Below are 20,027 nucleotides of genomic sequence, written 5' to 3'. Positions count from 1 at the left end.
AGTTAATTTGAGCTTGGATGAAGGGAGCCTTTGACTGGCAGCCAGCCCTACTAAAAAGGGCACTGATGTGAACCAGCACGTGCGAGCCCTCAGACACATTGCACCGCACATTGCTGCAGTGTCCTTCATTGGAATCTGATTTTGCAACACCCCAAAAAGCCAAGGGCAACTGGAACAGAAATTTTAGGTCAGCCTGTCATTGTAACCACTTTTAACCTGAATTGACCTTGTGTTTGAGAGTATTTCCTTAAGCTGTGTCCGCAGCGCCCACTATGATAATGTTCACCCACGGCATTTTTTCCTTGCAGGCTTGCTGTACTATCACCCACATTTTACAGAAAAGGAACACAAATAAAGGGGGAGACTTGCTCAAGGTCAGAGTGGGCTGGTGTGGTGGAAATGGCAAAAGCACAGAAACAATGTGGAAAAGATGGGTCTAAACAGGAGGGAATTGAATGACAGTGATATTGCAAGTATTTATACCAAGTCTGAAATGAAAATACAGTGTCAAGACTATTTACATTATCTCTTCTTTTTAATCTTAATACTGGCAATGATGTGGCTTGAAAATACAATTACCCTGACATTAAACATTGTGCCGTACTTCAGATACACTATAGTTGGTATTTTCCTTAGGGATTTTTAACTTCTGGTTATTATTGCTTACACTTTCTCATCTCCTCTTTCTCCTCAATTTAACTGCTATTTATTTATGACACTACCCACCTCTGAGCAGCCAGAATGTCTCCTCTGAGCAATACTCCCAAAGTAAATTCCACTGAGGTGTAGGAGCACACCTCTTCCTTAATCTAGTCACAACTGCCACTCTTTATTACAAGAAGATCCAAATACAGTCACTCTTTTCAGACAAACTCATGAACCCTAAGAGGTTGCACGCACTGTTTTGTACAAAACCATTACAATAGGCAGCCTCCTCCACCGGAGTGTTGTTTTCACTTGGGGGTAGGTTGAAGTCAGTCCCATACAGAAGGCTCCGTGACATCCCACAGTTCTCTGCAGTGTAACAGGGCTTCCCAAGCAGTACCCGGGGCTACCTAGTGCTGTTTCACCTAACAGTCTGGTACACAGTGGGGAAAGAAACCCCATTTTTTGCTGTAAAGAACCAAAGGTACAGACATCAGCTGTGAGGTGCTTTGAGTCCTGCTGCGAGGCACTCCATCACGCTACCGGTGACAGTCCGGAGCCAACAGTGGTGTATGTCTTACCCTCAGACCCTTCGTAAGACCACGGAGATTTGAATACAGACTCCAGATCCAAGCTGCAAGACTGAAACTGTCTCTGCTTGCTTGGGTAGACCTGTCTCAGCCAAGGATGATATGGCGAAAATCCCATACGAAAAAAGATAAAAGCACATGAAAACTTTGTGGCCTGAGGAGGAGAAGAATGAGAAAGGCACTCCATAATGTTACAGACAAGACCACTGTGCCTGTGTGGAGCAGCTGAGAAAAAACATACATTTTAAATTAGTCCCTTGGCAAATGTATGGTGCCTGTTCGGTCCTACTACACAGGACACAAAACATCAGCCTGAACCCTGGAGTTCCTCAATGCACTCTGTAAAAGAGGCATTTGGCGTATGTCCCAAACGTATGTTAGCAGCGAGAGAGGAGTCAGAGCTGAGGGTCACGGCATCTCTCTGTTTCAGTTCTTTTCCTGATGCAGAAAGCCTGTGGGATTACGTGAGCTAGAACACGTTAGATCAGCTCCTAGCACTGTTTCGGTTTCCAATTTGGACTGTTCAGGCCTCCTGTGAACTCAAACTCAAAAAAGAATGTGATATAAGCGTTGAGAGTTTGTTGGTTTGCATAACTTCAGGGGCTTTGGTAAAAGCATGTTATCTTGAAAATCTTTCCCCAACCTTGAAGTAAAAGTAGTCTTTATTACAGTGTAGGCTTAGCCAACCGTGCAATGCCTCTGTGGATGTGTCTCTTAACTAAGGCAATACGCAGAGGTGAAATAACTGTAAAGTAACCTTGCCTGGAGAAAGTCAGTCCTATTAAAAAGAAACCAGAAAGCAAACACTTCCTTTTGCCAACACTTCCTTGTCATGGGACAACATGTGTCTCTCTATTATGTCTGCGTAAGACACGGAGTTTTCATACTTGGTCTAGGCAATAAAGATAGCAGTTTAATTCTGATGGTAAATAACCATTTTCCCTCCTGTAAGCAGTCTTTGCCCTCATCAACTGTTATACTCCCCTGGTCACATTAATCATAACCAAATTCCTTCTGGGGAGACAAACCTATTTCCTTCGACTAGAGACTCAAGTCTGTAATTCACTCCTGCTACTATCAACCTTGAATTCAGATCAAACTTTTTGAGAACATCTAATAGCAGTTGCCAATTAAATCATTAGGCTCAGTTGTGTTAAATAGATGCAAATTTTACTGGGAAAACTATAAAGTAAACAGCTGTTGAGAGAGGAGATCTCTTATACTGCAAGTTATAAAATATTGCTAATCGGGCAATGTTTCATTTTCCTGGGGTGAAAATAGGACTGCTGGGAGGATACAAATGCTGAGGAACTTGGGTGTGATTCCTGCAGCTCCTTCTGAACTGCTGTGCCTCTTGAGCTTTGCCACTCTCTCTCTTCAAAGAAAAACATCTGAAAAAGGGGGCAACCATGTGTTTCTCTTAGAGTCCATCAGCAAGGGTGATTAATGGTCTGAAGGGAGAAAGTGCTTCTTAGCATGGGCCCAGAGAATGACCTGAAGGATTGCTGTAATGTAGTGTCTCATACACAGTTTGTGATGGCATCTGCTTGCCCCTATTTGTACTTACAGGTATAGTTTCAACACTAGCCTAAGACTGGTGATTTTTTTTGTAATAGCATAGTTCAGCACCTCACAGAACATTTAGCGGTTGTCTTCCTGATGGGATGCAGGACACTCTCCCTTGGAGAACACCATATCCTGGGGGAGAAAATCCTACATATTGTTTCCGTTGGTGAGTGACACTCTGTAATTCCCCCAGAGAAAGCAAGTGCTTGTCTAACTCGGGAGGCTTAGCCGTGGCAGCCTGGTTAGACCACTTGTGGGAGTATGACATGCTGTAGCACACGTTTCTTAGCTCCCACCTAATAGCTGTGGATTCTCAGCCTAGCTTTTTGCTTTCTTGTGCTTGAACTCGTAGGTTTGCCTTTTTCCTTCAGAGGTACCCAGCTTCTCATTTACTTGCCTTTCATTTTCCCAAACATATGTTGACTAAAAATGTAGAGTGAAATTTGCATCACCCTTAGTAATTCCAGATTCACCCTCTAAGTATCACTGTCCCTGCCCTGATCTTACTAAACTACTCCTTCACAGGTGGTGTCCTGATCTGCCATATAAGTCCCTGAACACATTTTCTTTGAAATATTTTCTAAAGGTTTCAGCAAAAGTAGGACTTGGTCTCGTTGCTATTCTTCCACTAAGCAAATCTGACTATTTAGGAGCCACCATTGTTATCACTCACTGATGCACCATGACATTAAAAAGAAGATTGCATAGAGGTACTGGGAATGCAGTAACACTCTGCACCTCTATTCCCTCTTCCTTTCCCTTGCCCTGAACGTCTGGATTGTAGTGCTCTATCCCAGAAAACAGAGAGGAGATGAACAAGAATGGAGGAGGTCACATGCCTTTGGCTCAGAAGTCTCTGAAGGCTGGACCTTTCGTGGACCAGAAGGATCTCTAAGGTGAATATTCAACCAGACTATTGAGACTGGTTACAAAATTGAAATTTGTGTCCAGTTGGTAGCATGCCAGCCCATAATCAGTGGGGAATTTTTTGCTGCCCCAAGAGAATTACCATTATTTTGAATATCCCTACTTCTCCTTTATCCTAAATCATGGTTTAAAAGCCAAAACCATGAGGGTTTTTTGCTTGAAGATGATATTACAATCATGTCAATGTTTTGATTTCAAACATTTTTCCTGTAAATTAAAATTTTGAGGAAAAAAATTGAATCGATTAATTGATACTCCCATCCTGCTTCAGCTCTACTCTGATTTCCTTCAACACAGAGGCGCTTTCTGGCAAAAAGAGGATTTTGAAGAAACGTTTCACAAGTAGCTGTTACAGAGGCAGGCTGAGAGCTTTCCAAGATCTCCTTCTACCCACTCTCCTACCTGCCCGTTACTCCAGCCCTCCTCTCTACAGTGTGTCAGTGCCATTCGTAACTTTGGGATACCAAAATAAAGGGGCTGCTTTATCAATTGGAAGACTCTGGGCTTATCAAAATGGTCAAGGGAGCTGCTTTGGAGCATACTTACATGTAGGAGAGCTGAGCTGAAGGCTTGCATTTGGATTGCAGTCTTTTATGCCTTGAGATAAACTGGCATAGCTGAGGTGGCTGTAACAACAACCTCAATGGGAGGTGTGTGCAGCTGTGGGATGGCATCACGCAGTGCTAAATCAGAAGGGAAAAATTCTCTGGCTTTCCCTTCCCAGTGAGTTTTTTCATCAGGATTTCAGGAGGTCAGCGAGGTGCTGATAGTAGGTGACACAGAGAGACACTCAGCATCAGCTGGTGCGCAAGCACACACAGCTTTATCTGCAAAATTAATATATTCAGTCCTGACAAAGTAATCCAAGATAAGTGAGGAGTCAGCCAGAGCTGGTCTTCTTAGCATGCGATATAATTAATTTAAAATTACTTATTTAGTGAAATTGTGAGGATCAGTGTTGTGTCATCTCTCCAGATGACAAGGTTATTAGCTTCAGGCTGCCCAAAGGTATGAAGTAGGAATGAACTGTGGTTAAATAGCGGGCATGTACACGCCACTTGTAACACATTAATAGCCCCTTTCCGTTTTCTCCCCATCATGTCCCCTGGCCATACCTCCGTGGTCTTTTACTTCTTTGACCTCTGGCACGTATTAAAAAACTACTGACAATCAAAGGTCAGTACAGTCACTTACTACTGGTTGTGAACAGTATTAATCAGAATTTAATTTCAGCTGCTGCAACACAGTGTGAAATACAAGCACTTTCTTCAAACGCCTCCTGATTTTCTCTCCCAACCTCCCAGATTTCATTAAAATTACCCAACTGAGTTTTATCTTGTGGTGTTCAGGTCACATACACAAAATGTTTATCAAATAAGCAAAAAAAGAAAAAAAAAAAAGCCCCAAAGCAATCCAAAATAAAAACAGACTAAGAAATGAATATAAGAAGGACATGAAATGTCAGCCTTGGGGCACTGCAAAGGCATAGAGAGGGATTCAAATCAGCAATAAAAAAGATTCTGTTTATTCTTCAAAACGTAAACATTTTTCATAGCGACATTCAGATGTTTATAAAAGACAATACTACCATCCTAAGAGTTAGTCAAATGATACTTCTTGGTACTCCCTCACCCTGAATTTCTGAATTTCTAGTGTCTTGTCTGTCTCCACGCCCCATGGTACCTTGCCCCATAGGATGACAGGTCCATCCAAGAAGGACCTTGGCTGATGTGTCTCTCAGACCCTGGCTCCCTGACACAGGGTGCCACAGCCAGGGGACCGGCGTTGCCCACACCACAGGCGAGAGGACACGCAGGCTCAGTCCTTGCTTCCTCTCGCCCAGGGCTCACCCAAAGCCTGTGCCTGGGCACAGGTTTCCATCAAAGTAGTTGATGCACAGTGGGATTGGGTTCAAGCTTGGGATCAGTGTCATACCAGCAGTTTGATTCTGCACTGAAGTGTCTCTGTAAGACAGTTCCAGTGGGCAGGCACGGGTGGAAGTCACTGGCAGCACAGCTGTGTTGAACACAAACTTAGGGGCACCTCTTTCCAGCTGGGAATAAAGGATACGGCCATCTGGAAAGCCAGGGGCAATGCTTTATTCTAATTGACTTTTTAGATATCAGGTGATCACCCTTGTCACATACTTTTTTTTCTAAAGAGAAAAAGTTATGCATACCTATAATATTCACATTTGTTTATCATAAAGTTTATGTTATTAATTTAAATGGTACCTACCAATTTTAATATGTTTCAAAGGAGTTCTTTTTTAAAACAAATTCACAACATTATTTACACGTGCTCAGAAATTAGCTCTAATTTAAAGTTCAGTGTCAACAAAATCAATACCTAGTAGCTTTTGCAATCTGTCCGTGTCTCTCTAGAGACAGAAAATCTTGCATTCAGGGTAGAAATGCACATAAGAAATTCCACGTGTAAAAAAGAAATAGTGATAATTAGGATTTCAACAATCAAAATGAGGCCATTTCAGCAAGGATACATCAGACTGAGTCACTCAGAAGTCTCTCCAGGAGAAGAGGTACTTGCAACACCTCTCCATCATTCATACATCTTTGGCTCATTCTGGTCACGTTTCTTAAACAGGTTTCTCAGCAGAGGACCTTTAAAAATGGGTGGACACTCCTGTAAATGTCTTTCACCTTGATCCTCCTCTGATACAGGTTGTTCTGAACTCCAAGGCAGCCCATATCTCTCCAGTGCTACCGTGCTCCAGCCAGCTGAGAGCACCCAGCAGCACATTATGGCAGAGCCCGAGGGGAGCTGAAGTTTTCCTCTGCTTGTGAACAACGGAGCAGGAAAGAAAACTTCCAGAAAAGGTCTGCTTAAAAATGTCCAGGCCCTGCCAAAAGGAGCTGGCACGTTATCATTTCAATAGTCCTGCCTTGCACAAGTACTCACTGGATCTCTGCAGTTAAACAGTTCCAGACAGAAATTGCTTTTGAAAACAAGTGATACTAACTCCTCCATCTGAGCATGAACTGCTGTTATCCCCTTGACTCTTCCCTGTGTAGTGAGTCATGATCCTCATAGTTCAACTCATGTCTAAAACTGAAATGAATCATGCTTATTATTTTTAGAGCTAGCCATGGGCACTGGCTTATGTGAGTATACTCAACAAGGATGTTTTGAGGATTAAAGCACCCTCCTAATCTGAACTGGAGAGAATGAACTGTTTTATTAGCTGATCTGACCTTTGCTTGTATTAGAGTCAAACTTGTGACTTCAGTGATAACTCATGTTTTATTGCCTTTTATTCCTGTTACTCCTATAAACCCTGAAAAGTGCAGTCCAGATTTTATTTCTCTTCTGTATCACCAGGGGAATCATGTACTGAGTTCCCAAACATTTATACTTTGCAAATTTACTTAAAGCAAAAATGCCACTCGGGGTCCAGGCTGAAAAAAAGACCATGTCCTATTTTGTTTGGTGGAACCCATATTCATCATGATGGTCTGGGACATTTGCCCAGGCTGATGGGTGTCACTGAGAAAGTTAACAGCTCTTTTTCTTGGAAACTGAGCATAAAATTTCATATGGATATTGTGGGTGACAGAAGACACAGGGGTCTGCCAGCCTGCATGCAGAGGAAATTTTCATTTCTAAAAGAGGACTTGCACACTTGGCATGGTGCTGCATTTCCAGTATAGAAGGCCATCACACAGAGAGAGATCCCAACATGATGATTGAATCATGGTGCTAATGCAGAAATGTGGGCTGAGCAGCAGTTTATGACTAGCTCCTGTAGATGGGAGAGCCAATCTGTTGAAGAAAGGACAGCAGGTATGGGAAATGGAGACCACAAGAGAGTTGAAATAACCTTCTCAAAATCACACAAGTCGTTTGCAGCACAATTAAGAGTCCAACCCAAGTCTCTCAAGTCCCAGTCTGATAGCAACCACCTAATCACCCTTTGCATTCACAGCGTGCCATCCTCCATTTATACTCTAGAAAGCATGATGGTGGGAAAGCTGCCGGCAGTGCAGTCTGAAGTGCATCGCAGAGGGCAAGCAGTAAGACGGATCCTGAGGCTCAGGCAGCCCTCGCCACTGTTTTATACTGTTTCTAATCAGGCTGTGCTGAAAGGCAATTTTTGGATTTCATTGTTTGTGCAGTGCTCATGGATGCGGCACCTGGTACACGTCTTATCCAATTTGAAAGCAGATCTGTCTCACAGATCTTGGTCACGGGAATGGGTGACAGGGAGAAACTCAGGCTGAAGCTATGTGTTGCTGTGATTGTCTTAAAAGGGCTGGATGAAAAGGAAGCATTACAGCTTGTGTATCATCATCGCTAAGAAGCACGTTTGCAGGCAGAAATATTTGTCCCTTTGGGTACCCAGATGCTTCCCTTTTGGGAACTGATTTCTATCAATACAGCTATTTAAAATTCTAGTGGATTTTTATTCAGTCCCACATGTAATTTTCTAGAGCTGTTAGAAAACAGGAATTATGAAGGGATGTTTTCAGGTGATCCAGGGACTATAGTCACCATTATTGTCAGAACTGGAAATCAGAGCCATGTGTTGTCCCCATGCTGCACTTCCTGAGGGAGCCCTGGGGACCCAGAGAGGTTTTTCACAATTGGCAGAGACCAGGGTTATGTGAAATATTTTTGGTACATGTCTTAGTGCCCTCAAGCCCACACATTGTAAGTTATTTTTATAGAAAGAGACAATTACAGTTTTACAGGTCGTCCTCTGCTTTAGAGTAATTGTTACTGGTGAAAGGTATTTCAGCCAATTCAATAATTGGCCAGAACTGTGCCTTGCAAATACCTTTCACAGTCTCCATTGCCTTATAAATAAAAAATAAACATATAACTTACCGCTCAGCTGCATTTGTTTAGCATTTAGTAAAAGCAGCAAGTGAAGGAGAAGGGAAAGTGAAATCTTTCTGAGAAGGCAGAAGTTCCTTCTGCTCTGTGGCATGGCAACTGCTCTCCGCTCAGCAAAGCAGGAGCTGACATGAGGCTCCCGGCAACGCAGAGGGCTGAACTACAAAGCGCCGGTGGCAACACTACAGCAAATGAGTAGAAGTCTATCTGATATAACGTGAAGCAAACACTGGTCTCCTGGAAGTGATCTGTGGTCCATGCAGTGGATCATCCTGTCTCAAAGTGTCCAAGATTAAGTGTTTCAGACTAGCCACACAGATGGAGGGATATTTTAAACTTCACAGCAGGTTTACTCTCAATCCCTAATTGGTTCAAAGCCTGAAATCATGAGGTTTCATATTTTTCCAAAAGATGTTTAGCAATAATTATTAAAACACTGATTACCCTTTTTATCCATACAGATGTCTGAAACCTTTTCTCATCTTGCCAAATACTGTAGACCAACAACATCCGCATTTTAGTTAGCCTTTTGTAAAATATATTTCCTTTGAACAGGTTTAAATGTATTACTTCAATACTATATTGTACATCTTCTTCTCCTGCAGTGAAGCAGATATTTTTTGGGAGAGGTCCCCATAAACCCATTGGCTAAGAAGTCAGGTTTTACAAATTTTTGGGAGAGGTCCCCATAAACCCATAAACCCTGGCTAAGAAGTCAGGTTTTACAAGATTTGAGAACAAAGGAGGAAAAGAAATATAAAATCTACCAAGCATTATTATGAAATTTTTAGTTGGTTTCAGCAAAATATGGGGATAAAGCAAAAAGGATCCAGACTCCAGCTACTTCCCAGTAGTGGTGTAAGTCCAGAGGCACCAACGCTGCGTTGAAGCACATCGGTGCCGTTGAAAAATGTGGAATATGCTTCAGGTATTTAACCTTAGTCAAGTGCATAGTGGAGTGAAACAAAAAGTGCACTACTGCCTGACAGATGTATCTGGCAGCACTGGCATGTGTGTTCCTTCAAAAGCAGACTCCTCACACTGGGATTTTGGTTTCCCTGTCTTTTCACTGCTTGGTTGTAACTACACTTGCACGGTTATATTACATACCTGCCTATACCTCTGTCTATGCCAGTTATAAAGACGACATAAATGGAGGTATCTGGGGGTATGGATCCCTCATTTCTGTCAGGGTCACATGAAAGTGGCTAATTTGAGGGCTGATTGGGCTCCCTGTTTCAAGAGCATGCCATCTGTTGATAAGGACTTAGTTACTCCCCAAATTAGATGGCACTCAAGAACACATAGTTTAGCTCCCGGGTATTGTAGGACCAATAAAACTGTGGATGTGCACTGCAAATGGCTTCCTCTGGCTGTTGTTTATAGGACCTCTCAACGAAACCCTTACATCAAGCCGTAAGTGTCTCCACAATAGTCCCATTGATTTCAATGGCACTACTCAAGTAGTAACTCAGTGTGAATAAGGGTATCCATCTGGTCCTTGGAGATGTAGCTGCCATCAGTTGAAGGATCCGTCAAGCATTCCCCAAGCAGTCTGTGCTCATAGACATATGGGCTAGCACAAAATTAGGCCAGGGAGTATGCTGATAGTGCGGCAGCCAGAATAATCTGAGCAATAGATAAAGACCCTGCTACAATCCTAGAGTGGTTCCCCAGTGTAATTAGGAAGTGCACTGTTATGCAATTAAGAAAATTAATTAGAAGTAAACGTTTAGGGAGTGCAGGTTGAAGACGTGTTGCAGCACAGTCTTGTCTGGCTCTGTGGTACTTTTAAGATCTGCTGGTGGTATAATTGGTTTTACACTGTCTCTGAATGAGCTGTATTCCTGAACTTCTCTATTGACCACTCCAGTGGCATGGAGCATGATTTACTACATACATCAGAATACTTCAACCCACCAAAACCAGTATCAAAACATGCTGTTCACTTTTTGCTCAATGCAGTGAACCTCTTTGGTCCAGTCAGGTTCATTCATCTTCTAGCTAAGTTCTGATTTAGCTGTCTCCATCCATCCGTGCAACTGTCTTGAATTTAGAGATGGAAACATTTCCTCACCAAGTATCCTCAAGCCAGTTATCACTATATTGCCAGCTACTTTTAAATGAAGTAAAGAAGACCTGCCCAACAGTATTTTACTTAACTTTTTTCCAATCCCAAACCAAAAGTGTTCATTCAGAGTAAAATAAATTTGAAAAAAAACAAACAAAAAATCATACTCCTGGTATTTGAGGAAATTTCATCTGTTGTGTGTGTCAGAATTCAGAGAAGCAATATCCCGATGTAACAAATACTGTGATTTTTCAAGACATGCTCATGTATATGCTGCTCCCAAAACCCACCTTGTCTTAAAAAAAATGTACATCCCTACTGATGATAGGACATCACCATTACATAGCTCCATTACATCACAGAATGGTGATAGGACATCAGGTACTGAAGAGAGAGATCCTTTAAACTAGAGTAACATTGGCAGTCCTATAGACTGAGTTGGCTCAAGGATTCTTATGAGGACAGGCAAAATTAATTCTGTTGGTGCCAGGGTCATTGGGACCCCCTGGGATGCAGGAGTCATAGACCTTCGCCAATGAGTCAGCTGTGTTGAGCTCCTACCCATAAGCAGTACTTCTTTTGGGGATCGGACCTCAGGCTACACTGCTCCATAGAGGAGATCTGCCCCTCAGAGGGCTCTGTCTCACTCAGGCTTTTTGTATTCCTGGCATATAACTATTTGAATTTATTTTGTATAGTAGCATAACTTCCAGGGGAAGAATGGAGAGGCACCTCCCCTCCAATACCACCTCAGGGCTGGGTGGTAGAGCTTCTCCCCGGGACAGGAGATGCTGACTTGCATCATCTACAGAGAAAGGGGGCTTGAAGCAGAGCTTCTCACATCCATCCTAGTTGAGTGCTTAAACCATTACACCACCATGTATGGAAGGACCGTGAAAGTATCAGGGAAACAACTCCTCCCTAGGCATATTTCAGATGAAAGAAGCGCTGTCACTGGGTTTCAAAAAGAACTGGATCCTCCTGAGATGCTTTAGGCATCCTCAGAGATGCCTCTTGGATATAGCGTCTCAGAGGACTCTTTCTTAGAAAAACATCTAGGACTTGGAACCTGGATAGCCCTGAGTCTGAGCTAGATGCCAAAACCTGAAAACTGTCAAAACTTAAATATTGCCGCACATTTAGAGAAACACAGCTTTCAGGGATCTCAGCAGCTCCAGTGCAAAATCTGCAGCACCTCTGCATGGAGGTATCTCCACAGGCAGGCAGCAACTGAACACAGTCAAGTCTGAGCAGTGGGGCCTTGGAGTTGGAGTCTAAATGCAGGTGGGGGGCAGTTTAAGTGAATGCCCAAAGAAGTCACTAGCAAAGAGAACTGAACCTCAAGCTCCTAATTCAGAAGACTGCATTTAACCTTTCTACTAACTTGACAGAACACACAGGAAATCCCTGGTGTGACCCACGTCATTTTTAAAGTCTTGGGTTTTTTTTCTTGTTACTCATGTTATTGTTATCACCATACAATGCAAGGCACAAACTGTGAAATTCATTTTGTTTTCTCTTTCCATAAAGCTTGTTCACTGTTTCTGCTCTAGTCAGCTTGGAAACCAAAATTTGGTTAGATAATTTCTCATTCAAGCTTTCATGCACCAGACCAGCGTATCTGAAATTCAAACATTATCAGCATGTATAAAAGCACACACACACACACAAATTCCCAACCCAAAACTAAAACAAGTTCAAATTAAATGAACATGTAGAAGGCTGGCACTGTCTGCTGGAATCAACTTTGTTATTATTAAGTTCACAGCTGCTGCTTCAGAGAGCTCCTTCTCTCAGGATTTTGACTGAAGGTGCTTTACAAATTAGAGGTCAGGTTGGTACATTATCATTTTCTCATTTTCCCTTTAATCTCCTTTCTTCTGTTTAATTAATTCCATGCTGATTCTTTCTGAAACTGAAAATATTTTCCTCGTTTTCTGTATTCACATTTACCTTCTCCCAGGTGGGGCTTCCCCAGCAGAAGATGCTTCCTCAGGCAGAGGGAGCATCCTTCGTGTCACACAACCTGCACACCGAAACAGCCCCCGCGGGTGCTGCTGCCCTCCAGCACAGAGACCCCGGGGGATGCCCCACTGCCTGCCGCAACACTGCCCACCACCAGTGATCATTCCTGTGTTTGACGAGCAGCACATTTCCTGAGCTCCAACTCCCTGCCAATTAATGAGCAAATATGATGAGCTTTTAAAACGTAGCAAAACACAATTTGCCATAAACTATTTTGGTCACAAAGCCTGTTTAAACTCCCAAGAGATCATACCTGCTTCGGCATGTGTGCTGGGTAAATTTGCACAGCAGTCTAAGAGTGTGATTACAGCTTGGGAAAACATATACAGTTTTACAAACACATACAGTTTTAAGCTAGCCAGCTCAGTGACTGTGCCAGATATCTTACTGATATCAATGACCAAATAAATCTCTTTAAATAAAAGGAAAGATTTTATTTTCTGGTCAAGCCTACCTGGATGCCATTAAAGATGGATAACATTAAAATCCAGGTATCCGGAGAGCTATGCCCAACAACTGGCCTAGGAGCACTGGCTAATTAGGCAATTAAGGTGTGCAGAGAAAATAAGACACAGAAATGAAAAATCTCTGGAAAACCCAAATCCTGTGCTATCTGTAGCTAAGCTGTGGCAAAAGTATTCCGTTCATTATTAAAGAGAGCACTGATGATTTTATAATTAAAGCAATGTCACACTGTCCTGGTCTACTCTCTTTTCTCTTTAAAAGCTTCAGCAGGCAAAGAAGTACCCTGACTTCTTTCAGAGGTGTGAAAAGCAATGAGAGCTATGGGTACCTAGTAATAAATCAGTTTCTTTGCTTTTGTGTGTAAATACAGGCCCTCAATGGTGCGGAGCTCAGTTGCTTATTTTCTCTTTGTAGTCTGTGATGCCACTGCCAGGGCAGCAACATTCATGGTGGAAAATTCAGTTGTGTCCCCAAGGAGCTACAGGGTTGAGTGAAGACACAGCGAAAACACTGACTTACGTTGAAAGGTGTTTAATATACTCGTGTATTTACAACGCAGTGAAGATGCATCTTTGGAAAGATTTCTGGTGCTTTCTACATGGATAGCTTAGCAGTTTTCTTGGGGACTCTGTGCCCCACATACCTTTGTTATGTGAGCTGCTTCAAAGTGGCATGTGGCCTCAGCAGAGCACCTGGGTGATGTTCCCCTCACCCAGCGATTGCAGCTTTTCCTGCTGCTGCACTTCAGCAACTGATGGTGATGTACCAGGTCTGGAGCACCGGTACAGACCCTGTTATCTGGGTTGTATGGCTTGTGCCTTGGCTGGCAGGGAGTGAACAGCTGAGGAGGGTAATGCAAATTCCCCTTCAAAACTAGCTTCAGTGTTTTTTACATATAAGAGAGGAACACTGAAACATTTTACCGTATCAACTGACAAGAAGCATACAGCAGAGATAAAAATGTGTCTGTCTGTGCAGTTAGGAGAATAAGAGAGAGAATATCAAAAAGGATGCGGGAATTTAGAGAAGCCTGAAATCCTTTAAGACACTGGAAGAAGTCCCTCACTGTTATCTTCTGTGTAAGAGCTAGATCAAGCCACTCAATTTAAACTAGCTTAGGCAAACCTAACTTGGTGAGGGATCATACCAAGGAGTAGACCTGCTAGCTTGAACTTAAAGAAAGCCTCACTGGTTTGTTGTTTGGGTGGGGTTTTTTTTAATGAATAGGAGGTGGGTTAGAAGAAATACATAAATTACCCCTTGAGCCAACAGTGTCGTTTTTACACATTTAGAGGTGAGTGAATAGACAAAACCAGCAACATTTTACAGAATTTTCCAAAAAAGAGAAGAGCATTTGTTTTTCTAAGTCATTCCGTGTATTATGAAGACAGTGCACGTGCCTCCCTCTCTGAAAGCAGCAAGAGTCAAAGAAGCAGCCATTTTCTCTAGTTCCTGAAGTTGTTCATCCCCTGCATGGATGACAATCTGATTCATTCAGCTTCTTCCTGGCTGTTATCCCAGCATTTGTTCAGGTGCTTCTTTAGTCCATTTCCCAGACCCGTTCCTACCGATTATTTTCTGCTTCACTCTCTTTCTTTTCCAGCACAACCCTCCCCAAGAACCACACTGGCTAAGCCCTCCTGCCCACACAGGGAGGTGATGCTGCGCTGATGGGGGCCTGCGCTTCAGGTGAGAGCTCCATCAAAGATTTCAAAGACAGAGGAAGGAGTTAATGAGCGGCCAACAGTAACAAGTGAAGTAATTTGCTCTATTAAAGAAAGAGAGGATTTTATGCTGTACGTGCCAGTTATACAGAGAGAGACAGACACCATGGCAACAAGCTTGTCAGGCAGTAGCAGGGCACTACTTTAAGATTAACTATCGCTGGGGACATCATTAGTGGTGGAGAAACTTCAAAAGCTTTGGAACTTGGGTTCCTTTTGCACCCAGAATCTTGCTTGCTTTTATGGACTTTATTTGAATCTCCAGTCTGTAAGCTTATGCTGGGATAACAACAACAGCAGGCTGGGATTTTGGATGCATCCTGAATAAGATGGAAAGGAAAAACGTGCTCACAGTATCTCAGCGCTTCCAGGCCTGCCAGGTTGTCTGAACTGTATGGAAATGAAGAACTAAAACATACCGTTGAGTCAGGTTCAGTGGGATTGTCTGAAGTAAAGAACGAAAAGGAGTTTGAAAAGGACTGCTCCTTCTGTGCTTACTCGTAAGCCATAGATCTGATCATTAGCCTGCAGTGATGAAAAGGAGAGATCCCTCTGTAAATCTCCTATTCTGGGAGGATGAGCAGGTGACAGATAATTGCATGTACGAGGTTGATTCTTTTTATCCTCCTAGCTCATAGGCAGAATCCCAAATCCCTGTGATTGTCTTGCACCTCATGCAGACATTTACTCTGGTGCAAGGCTGGTGTCAGGTGCTGGTGTGGTAGGATTTATACCCATGGGAAGTTCCTCTATAGGCAACCACAAGACAATTAGTGCACAAGGAGTTCTGAACTCTGAACATGGCCTAATGTGAATCGCATTTTACAGAAGCAATGTACAGAGTTGAAGTTTTCAGTTCACGAGGCTGCAATGCAAACGAAAACATTTCTATGGTAAAGTGAAGAGAAAAAGGAAAGGTCTGAAGAGCCATTCCAGGGTTTCTGTGGGGGTCTCTTTTGCCCCACCTTATTTATAAAGTGCTGAGAATGCCATGTAGTGGGGTTTTCATAGTGACAGGGAATGTACCACAAATGCATGAAGCTTTGTGACTTGCCTGCATAATTCCCCGTGACTGAGCTACCCAAATCTAATGGGAGCTGCAGCGCTTCACAGTTCCGAAACTGAAGCATGGCCAACATGCAGGGTATGAGTGCAGACAGTCCAGATGTCCAAGCCCTGGCTCAGCCCACCATGCCCCACTGCTTCCACAGGAGCTGCTGCAGGCATTTCAGTCAAGAGGCATTTTAGCCCCATCAGGACTAACTGGGAGAACTGATGAGTGCAGACATTTGTTCAGCTTGCGGCACAAGGAAGGAAAATAAGGTGGACATTAATCATCTTTTTGCAGATGCGTCAAGTGAAAATCCCATTCAATCCCATGAAAAAGCTTATTTTTGAGCAGTTGTTCTCTGAGACCTGATAGCCAAGTACTGTGCTCAAAGAACCAATGAAAGAGGAGGTGGCTCATCTGGAGCTGCCTGCTTCCCAAAGATAAAGGAAGATGGAGTGCAGCACTCTGCCCATCCTATACAGGAGAGTGAGAGTCATCGAGATAACTATGAGAATTATTGTGGTTGGGGGCATCTTGCATGGTGTAAAGGGAGAATAACAGGGAGCATGCAATGGATTTCTGCATACAGTTGAGTTTTCGCAGCCCTGTGGAGAGAGGCCTCTCTGTGATCATAATTGGAATGAACTCATGAATAGCGCATGTGAGCAGAAAGCAAATCTGAAGCTGCAAGCAGTTAGCTCACCCTGCTGCATGGTTAGTAAGGAGACGTGTTGCATACTCAAGATATAGGGCAGGGAAGGACACATTCATCTTACTGAACAGGCAGTTCAGTAAGAAAATTCTCAAGGTTTTGGAAACCTCAGCTTGCCCCAGGTAGCTCTGTCTTCCGTGCAGGTGGAGGAACATAGATGTCTATTGTTAGTCAGCAGGCAAATATCTACTATGAGAAACTGGTGGCAACCTAAGACAGCTGTGTGCACGTCATGACCAGCGATAGGTGTACAGGGACAGCAAGGGAGAGCTTACGGTTCCCCCACTGGCTGTTTTCACCCTGCAACCTGAACTAAAAAGTATTTATTTCTCTTTTACTGGGACAGGACCTCTAAATGAAGCAGCGAATACCGCTTATTAGAAAGGCAGAGCCATGCACTGAAACAGGTCATACTTCCCTTTTAGTCAGACAGCTGTAACCAGGACCAAGAAGAAACGCTGGAATATGTCAAGCGGAGGCTTGGGGCTTGTCATGAGGCATTCTGTGTTTGGAGATGGGAACCAAACAACAGCTTTCTTCCTGCTTAAAGAAAGAGCTTAGGAACAAGCGCAGGTGGAGAAAGGCTGCCCCTCAAACACAGCACTGAAGAGAGAGGGGGATGGAACCTTGGCCCCACATCTGCCCTGGGGACACAGGTCTCTGCCCGTACTCCTCCACCTACCAGGGAGAAGCATTAAAGACATGTCATCTCATCAGATCATTACTGGGAGTTTCAGAAATATTTTCTGATTGCTAAAAAAGACTGCTAGATAATCTTGCCTGCATTGCTGTGCTATTACTCTTTATAATACTGTGAAATTAAATGCAGAGAGATATTTTTTAAAGGACAAAGGTTTTACAAGACCTTCGGAAAGCATAGCACTGTTAGCTAGTGACTATTAACTTCAGTTTCATCTTTAAATTGATATCCACATCAGCACATCCCTCTCAGACTCAAGCTCCTGGACCCCCTACACGTGCATTTTATTTTCCTACCCTCACACTTGCCTTTATGATCTTCTGCGCTCCAATCAGTCACCTCCTGAAACTTCAAACCACACCTTTGGCCACTGGAGTCCACATATGGACAAGCATTCACAGGAGAAGAACTCAGCTGAAATAACTGCAGCAACTTGCCTACGGCCTTCCATCCTTGCCCCTCTTCCTGGAAGACTGAGCCAAGACCTGTGGAGGAGTGCCATTGTATTTGCCTAATTCCCTGTTCATCCTTGGGGCTGTGTCCATGCCCGACTCCCCTGTGCTCTCAGTAGCTCATCTTCTGCCTCTGAGCTTCTCATCCCCAGCTTCTGTGGGCACTTGTCACAGCCAAAGTGGACAATTGGCTGGGAATGGAGGTAGCCAGAGCAGCAAAACAAATTTTTCCCGTGCTCTGAGCGTGGGTTTCTCTCTGTGAAATGTATGCTGGACGTTGCAGGCAGTGGAGATCCCTTCCAAGATTTTGAACACTGCTGAACTCTGATGCACAGTCAGAAGTGAAACCAAAGCCACCTCGTCCCATCTGTAGCAAGTCAAAATTTGTGATATTTCAGCGTGACACACAGAAATACTCCAGGTAGGAAAAGTTGGATTTGTGTTTGTTTTATTTGTTTGCTTATCTTTTCCTTTTTGTCCAAGAGTGCATTTATTTTGTAACTGACAGGAGATCACTTCATTTTTAGTGAGTCTAAAATAACTTGGCAGTAATAAGAACAAGTTTGTCTCTCTGCTTTCCTTAACATGGAGAAACTGAATGGGTAGTTCCGTGTTCAGAAGAGCCTCAGAGGTCTCTGTTGAATTCACTGACCGTGGTTCAAACCAGTGTGCAGCACGGCCACTGAGGGAGAAACAGAACAAAAAGTCAGACCATCTGGAAGGTCCACAGGATGCCACCAGGGCACTCTACCACAGCTCTGGGAGAACAAGCTGGGAAAGGCTGGAGCTGTGCTTTAATCTGTTGTACGTGTAGGATCCATCTGCTCTGGAACTTCGGGGAAATATATTGCCAGAATCAGCCTCAGACATTGCAAGTCAGGTCTCTTCCAGGGGAAGACCAGTTCTCCAGGGCAAGCTGTGTCACCTTTGAAAAATTCTAGGGTCGGAGCATGCAATGTACAATTTCAGCTAGATTTAACTAACTGTGACTGAGGGTCACAGGGCTTCCTGGCCATCCTCCTCCCTTCGAGCCAGCCTTCAGCTGAGAGGACTAATTGGATGGACCTCTTGGGGCCCCTTCCAGCTGTTTCCTGAGATATATTTGTATTCTGCAAAGGGAAGACTCAAGCTGATTGCTTTTATTACAGCTTCAAGAGGGGAAATTTGCATTAAAAACAATGTGGGGAAAAAAAAAAACTGGCATCTTAAAAGGTCTCTTCTAATTCTGGCAAGTTGATCAGTACATTCTCTGCCAGACAAGAACAGTTCCCTGCTGTGTGTTTTCTAATGAATTGACCACTGCCCTGTAAAAGCAGACAGTGAAGCACACTGTGTAAGCACCTTCTCAAGCAACCTTAGGGGTTTTGAATGTATCTTTACTTTTTTGCTCATATAAGGTAAATTTTCGTTCCACTGATTCAGACAGGCCTTCTGGGCTGAAAAACCTTTTCACACAAACAAACTTTCCCTTTGAATCACTATTGAGTTTACCACTTATAACAGTGATTTTAAATAAATGTATTTTAGTGTGGTCCATTGCTGTAGCTTAACTAGACAGTGTTTCAATCTGATCAGCCTCACCTCAGCCAGTGAGAGCTGGATGACTCCACTCTTGTCTTTGTCCAGGAGATGGAACACTTCTGAAAAGTAGAAGAGAGGGGAAAAAAATGGATATAAACCACAGAGTTTGGCATGTAGAGAGTCACTGTCTGACAAAATGTAGAGGACTGGCTTTTTGCCATGATCTACTGGAAATCTAGACTGGTTCTGTAACAGAATATTACAGATGTTCTTCTTTCCTCTTACAAGCCATTTCTAAGCCGCTTCATGGGGTGGAATAGTCAGATCTACAGCAGCAAACTGAGAGTTGGCAGCAGGACAACTATAAAATCTGATGCAGTAGCAGCTGGTATGATCCATGGGCAAACCTGTAAATCAGGTCTAAGTAAGAACTGTAAATGATAAATGGTACCATTTATAGGAACTGGGACAACTTGGGGGCCGGAGCACCGACCATAAAGTGCAGATGAGTGTAAAGCAGAAGAACATGGTAGGTTATGAAAACATGACCCCCTCACTCCGCAGTCATTTGGACAGATACGCTTTTGCTATTTCTCTGGTGGTTTCTCGAACAGACACAATTTTGCTGGCACCCTCACATTTCCATACAATTTGCTACATTCACAGTGAAAAGACACCAAATGCTTAGTGAAACCCCAAAGTTTTCAGGAATTCCCCTTGGCTG

At 43.3% G+C, this 20,027-nt stretch overlaps 2 protein-coding genes across 2 annotated transcripts in view; both read right to left on the bottom strand.

Annotated features, from left to right (window-relative positions):
* Positions 1 to 17,875, bottom strand: part of SUSD4 (sushi domain containing 4) — a 116,735-nt gene extending 98,860 nt beyond the window's left edge. Inside the window, exon 1 of the mRNA XM_009894338.1 lies at positions 17,772 to 17,875. Coding sequence (XP_009892640.1) covers positions 17,772 to 17,875 — 104 coding nt within the window. The remainder of the gene's footprint in view (positions 1 to 17,771) is intronic.
* Positions 17,876 to 18,440: 565 nt separating this feature from the next.
* CAPN8 (calpain 8) overlaps positions 18,441 to 20,027 on the bottom strand; it is a 36,207-nt gene continuing 34,620 nt past the window's right edge. Inside the window, exons 22-23 of the mRNA XM_009894337.1 lie at positions 19,364 to 19,422; positions 18,441 to 18,464 (exon numbers count right to left, since the gene is read on the bottom strand). Coding sequence (XP_009892639.1) covers positions 18,441 to 18,464; positions 19,364 to 19,422 — 83 coding nt within the window. The remainder of the gene's footprint in view (positions 18,465 to 19,363; positions 19,423 to 20,027) is intronic.

The sequence above is a fragment of the Charadrius vociferus genome, unplaced genomic scaffold (genome assembly GCF_000708025.1).
Source record: "Charadrius vociferus isolate BGI_N301 unplaced genomic scaffold, ASM70802v2 scaffold261, whole genome shotgun sequence".
NCBI classification, from domain to species: domain Eukaryota; kingdom Metazoa; phylum Chordata; class Aves; order Charadriiformes; family Charadriidae; genus Charadrius; species Charadrius vociferus.
The sequence above is the reverse complement of the archived record's forward strand: the minus strand, read 5'-3'. Positions and strand labels throughout refer to the sequence as shown.